Genomic DNA, 6,000 nt, shown 5'->3' on the forward strand with positions numbered 1-6,000 from the left:
TGAAATTAAGATTTTAGGTCCCTGGCCACGGCAATCGTCTGCAGTGAAGGCCTCCCAGGCACTGCTCTGCTTTATGGAAAGCACAGGCCTAATCGAAAGACTATGAGTTTGCTGTTATGTTAAGTGATATGACTGTGACGTGATGTGATGTGGCATGTCTGTGATGTGACTGTACTAACTTCAACCATCCCTCGCTCACAACTTTTATATCCACTCACCCCCTTCCCCCAGTGCAGGGTAGCAAACCGGTTGCTTTTACGAGTTAACCTCCCTGCCTTTCCTCCTCATCTTCCTCCTCCGCCTTTTTTTTCCTCTGTTAGGAAGAATAATTTCAAGTGTGAAGTGTCAGCAGAGGCGGCCAGTGTGTGTTCGCCCAAGAAAGGCTTTGTGCTTGTCCTCAGGTACCCCAGAACAACAGCCCTGGGCTCCATTACCTAAGGGGACGCCCAGAAGAGTGCAGCTCACACACAACAAAAATGTGCTCAAGCTGCTAAACACGGCCCCTGAGAAGGACCTCCGGCTGCTGGCAAAAGTTGGCCCCAAGAAAGCACGGGTAGGCACTCCGCAAATCATTCATGCTGTTTTCAGAGTCAAAACTTGTACACACCCACTGCAGGGGTGTATGAACATTAAAAATTTCAGATGCAAATTTAGTAGGTTTGACATTCGGTTTATACGCGATGCAATAATTTATATTAGAAAAAATTTTCACATTCCAAAATGTGGCACCGATGAAATGCACCTGATTTTTAAAAACATACCATTGCAAGTCTGCATTATCTGGGAAGGTTACATGAAGATTGAGTTACTGCCTAGAAGACAGTATACTAAAAGCATTCTCTTGGCTTTCTTGTGCGCTGCTCACCATGCTAAGTGTGCACCTTGTGCAAAATTCTGCGAGTGGGCTTTCCTGTATGTCATGCAAAAGTGCACCGCTTTCCCTTTGATCCTTCCACAGTGTATTATACATCCTTAATGACAACACACATGGCACTCCTCTGATCTCTCCTCAAAACTCTGCTAATGTAAAGTCCGCTACACCGTTTTGGTCAACTGTGGTATGCGGAAAAGCCCATTTGCGGAATTTTTATGGCCTCTCGAAGTGGGGCCAAGGGAAGATGTTACCGGCAGAATGAGCAATCAGTGCTGGCTGCACCGAAAGATCCAAAGCGGCCATTTTGTTCTTGCTATTAAGTACACTCTCTGTATAAATGTAAACAGAGTTCTCAAACCCAGTTTCGGTGGTATTTTTTCAGTTAATTTCTTCCAGCAAAATCATACATATAGTTGCATATGCCATTCTTCGTTATGTTAACTAAAGGTAAATAATACAACACGTTGGCATCTTAGCGATTCGTAGCTACAGTCATGTTACTCAAGAATAAATTTCATCAACTTTTTTTTCAAGTATACGTAGAAGCAAGGACGGACAGAGCTAAGCAACCTTTTAGCAGGAAACTTGACAAAGTTATCCCATAACCAGCTCTTTTATATGCAAGTTACCTCCCTTCACTGTGACCAACAACCATTACCTCACTTCGATACCATGCGGTTTAGAACTCAGCCACTGAAGGATTGTGGAGCAGAAAGCACTTCCCACAAATCGGTTAACTATTCATACTACCTTATCTCAGAGGTTCTGAAATCTCTACCGTCCCACTTTCCTGAGACACCGTCGGTCTTTATGAAATAACTTGTTTTTGTGTGTGGCAAAAATAGGCCACTGATGTGAGGCGCACTCAAAGAGCAACCATTTTCAAGCCAAGTTCAGTATTGGCATCTAAGATGCTGTCACCCACAAAGAACTTCTTGCACAAACTCATTTAACAGCATTTATTGTGCATCCGCATTCACACCATCATATAGGGAACTTTGAGGATCACCATCTTAGGAATGCAAAAATTAATAAAAAGTTGCGACCATTGTGCTAACTGTGAGCACCTCCTTTGTGAGGCATAACCATGCAGTTTGTTCACAAATCCCAACAGCCCCACGCACCTCATTACTCCACCCTGTGCAAATGTGCTGAACTAAATTTTCAAATTGAGTTAGTAGGAACAGAATGTTTTTTTCTAGTTTGTTCTGAAAAACCTCCTTTCAGCCCCAGTCACCCAAGTAAATCTCTCATTCCTGCTGCTAACAGCAAATGCGGAAAAAGAGTGACTCTTATAGATTCCAGCATGAAAACATGTCTGTCGATTTTCTCTGATGTTGTGGTCATGATGTCAGTGACAGGACCACTTTCCCCCATTTTTCACTTTTTTCTTCTATGCTAAAGGAAGGGTGAGACTTTGCTGGAACTGGAAATAGGCCCTCCTGATCATCGGAAACATATTCATAATTTCGAGTGTTGAGATAAGGGAACAGATAGGGACTATGTTGTATTCAAAAGCCAAAAGGCACTGAGTTTTCACGAAAATGAGCTCAGAAATACTACCTGCTTATGTGCAGCTATAACTTATACCGGTTTTCATTGGGCGAACAGGAGCACTTTTAGCTGCACTAAAAGTGCTCTCGCGAGTTTCAGCGCCTACCAGTGGTCGAACAGGAGCAGTAGCGTTGTGTTCTATTGGCAGAGGAGGCGCGCTTTTGGGGTCCCGGGAGCAGCCAAGAGCAGTCTTTGGTGCTCTGTTGCCAGCGGCGGAGTACAGGGAGAACGGAGGAAGTCACGTGACCTTTTTGATGTCCCTTCTAGCACGGCTGGTCTCGAGGGAGAGCGCGTGCGCTCTCTCCCTCGAGACCGGCCGTGCTTCTGGTTATTCGCCGCCCGGAGCCCGGCCAGGACGGTCGAGAAAAATGGCGGAAGACGGCAGCGGTGCCGTTCGGCCGGCAGATAAAGGCAACGCAAGCACGGGAAAAGTTTGATCACATGACGTCTGACGTCACGCGCTCCGCCTCGGTACGCTGCTCTCCGAGCAGCGTGAACGTTCCATTGGGGAGACGAGAACGCGCGTCCCCAGTGCTCTCGTGCGCTGCTCTGGCTGCTCGTTGCTCTTGCTCCTGTTCGCCCAATGGAAACCGGTATTAAACACTCTTTCCAGAACCCTGGTACCACTTCATCTGGTTGGAGTATGTATACCAAATGTGCAGGATTCTATGTAATAACAGCAAATTCCTGCTGCAAGCGGGGCCTACTGCTGAGGATGTGGATACCAACATGTAGCCAGCGGAAGCGGTGTCTCTCTCCAGAAAGTGATAGAAATTTCATGGAGATATACTTTCTATAGATAAAGATGTCATAACTAAGAAAACAAAAGACAACTAGTTTAGATGTTGACCAAAATTATCTTTACGGTAAGGGTTGGCAGCCGTGGTGACAGCTGCCTGCTCTCTGTTTCACATGACATCAGAGGCTTGTAACTAAATTCTCGTTATATAAATACACTTTAATTCAGAAATACGAATAAGTCTTACTGTTCGCAAGGTCCCAGCCAACACCAATGCAAGGCTACGGCATCAGACAGATGCTACGGGTCTTGCAATTGTTCGGCCCTGTTCAGGGACACTTTGCACTCCAAATGTCATCAAAATAGCACTTCTTAACCTGAATTATATGTTGTGGACTTGATCGCACATTGGCACAATTCTGATGTGTATGCAAAGGTAACCATGATGAAACACAAAAATAGGCCGGCTACTTAGTTTTAGCTTCGCTTTTATCAGCTTCGTGCCGGTTGTAGCTGTACAGCTCTGGTGATGGTGACTTTTGGCCATGCATCAGCCAGCTAACCGATCGCAGTGGCACGGCATTTCAGACGACTATTGGCAGTACTGTCCACTTTCTACGCTTCCATCTACAAGGTTCTTCTATTGCTCTGGAAATGCACGCTCATCAAGAACAGTTCGGTGCATCGTGTGGTGACTGCTTGTGACAACGCACTGCCGCGACTGCGTCGCACTGTGAAGGATGCCGGGGAGGCCCCTACCATTATTGAGCAGTTCTGTTTTGGCGCTCCCAATTGTAAAAGTGAAAAATGTGGATGGGAATGCAAAGAAAGTCATTGTCACACTATTCTCGTCTAGAAAGCAGGCAACCATTACTCCTTTCTTTTTTTTTTTTTTTTGCCAAATAAGTTTACTACAAAGCAAGTGGTTTCTGTCAGTTTTCCGAGGACTTCAATAATTTGAACTTGTATAATTGAAAATTTTTTTGGTCCAATAGAGCTCAAATAATGAGCTTTTGCTGTAATAAGAAAAAAAGAAAAAAAGCGTAAACACTCATTTGCAGTATTTCAGTTGTGCGAATCCCCTCTCCAAAGTGGGCTTTTGGATCCGCCACTGCATGCAAGCCAGTCTCCAGAAATTTCTGAAATTATGACAGTACATGCATGCTACGTCTGCCGGTATCAATACCAGGCAACTGAGCTATGCAGAAGGGCTATAATAAATTTGTTTCTAAGAATATGCATCCCATAAGCTTCTGCTGAAAAAAGCTGACCGCCGAAGAATTGACGCGTTTGAATTGCGGTGCTGGCGAAGACTCTTGAGAGCTCCTTGGACTGCCAGAAGATCAAATCAGTCGATATTGTCGACCATAAACCCTGACTGCTCATTGGAGGGTCAAATTCTAAAGTTAAAGCTCAGCTACTTTGGTCATCTGATGAGAAGAGAGGAGTCGCTGGAGAAAGATTTGATGTTGGGAAAGGTTGAGGGTCGCCGGAGAAGGGGTAGGCAGCGAACGCGATGGTTAGATGGCATCCTCGAGGCATTGCAGATGAAGTTATGTAACTTTAGGAAGATAGTGAGAGACCGGAAAGCACGGCGTGACATGGTCCACAGGGTCACGAAGAGTCGGACACGACTGAATGACTGAACTGAACTGAACTGAAGCTTCTGCTGGTTGCCACATACATGACTGGATGAGAAGACAAAATAAATATAAAATGCCTACTGCCTTGAGCATTCTATGCATTCTTTGTATGCGCTTTACATGTAGAACAATTCCACTTGTTTAATGTTCCTTTCCATTGCAGATGATCTACCTGCACAGGACTCTCCGTGGGCGGTTCGATACCTTTGAGGACCTTAAGAAGGTTGAAGGCCTGGGAGGCACCGCTTTCTTTCAAGCTTTCATGTCTGCAAACATTTTGACGAAATAATGAGCAGACTGTGTGTGTACATAGCAGCATCTCACTTAATATCATCAATATCATATGGTGTGGCAGATCCATCTGCAACAAAGCAAATATGGCTAAAGGAAGATGTGAGGCTCAGTAATGCGTCTTTGCCCGCAACTTTCAAAACGCCGAGCAACACAAGCCAAGGTTCTACTGTTAAAAATTAACTCTAGAGGTGTCAGCTAAATTGAGGTGTATAACAAGATACAAAGGTGCAGGATACTATGATGCAGTGACATGGCTTTCATTACAGGGGATGGAAAGTGAAGACATCCATAACATCACCTCTTTATGGTATTTATGAGCAATTACATGAACTACTATGGGAATTGTATTTATAGGCAATTATTTGAACCACAACGTGAAAGTTTAGTCTCACTCATTGTGCTCTCTAATTAATGAACTAATTAATGAACTGAAACTGAACTAGAGGCTGCAGTGTGCTTTTGCAAGGGAAAATAATTTATCCTAATTATAACATTTTTATTTCAATTATTTTTTACTTGCTTATTCATGTCATCTATTCACCTTTATGTTCTGGAAGTAAGTGTGTGAAGGCAAAAGCACTTAATGCTAAGTATTGTGTTCATGAAGTTTTGCCTTTGAGCAACGCATACCTTGCCACTTTTGCTTGTTTTCAACTTTCACACAGTTGCATTATCTAATGTAAATTTTTGTCTTCCTTCTTGTGTATTGGATCATGATACTTCATTCACCACAAGTAAACGGAAGTTTTATGAGTGCAATTGGATGCCTGCAGCACAGCTGCAGAATGAATCATTTTAAATAAAGCATGCTATCTTATCTGCTTGTGCCTCCCTAGCTGTTGTTACTGCAAACAGCAGCTGAGCCATGGCAAATTGCTGTAATATTTATTTTATAG

At 43.9% G+C, this 6,000-nt stretch overlaps 1 protein-coding gene across 2 annotated transcripts in view; it reads left to right on the top strand.

Annotated features, from left to right (window-relative positions):
• The window catches only part of LOC146197570 (uncharacterized), a 31,955-nt gene extending 26,455 nt beyond the window's left edge, over positions 1-5,500 (top strand). For both annotated transcript variants that reach the window (XM_084599475.1, XM_084599476.1), the window contains exons 12-13: positions 402-553; positions 4,974-5,500. In XM_084599475.1, the coding sequence (XP_084455601.1) occupies positions 402-553; positions 4,974-5,099 (278 nt within the window). In that variant the 3' untranslated portion in view covers positions 5,100-5,500. The remainder of the gene's footprint in view (positions 1-401; positions 554-4,973) is intronic.
• Positions 5,501-6,000: the final 500 nt, after the last annotated feature.

This window comes from Amblyomma maculatum, chromosome 3 (assembly GCF_055883805.1).
Source record: "Amblyomma maculatum isolate TAMU_Amacu chromosome 3, ASM5588380v1, whole genome shotgun sequence".
In the NCBI taxonomy this organism is placed as follows: Eukaryota; Metazoa; Arthropoda; class Arachnida; order Ixodida; family Ixodidae; genus Amblyomma; species Amblyomma maculatum.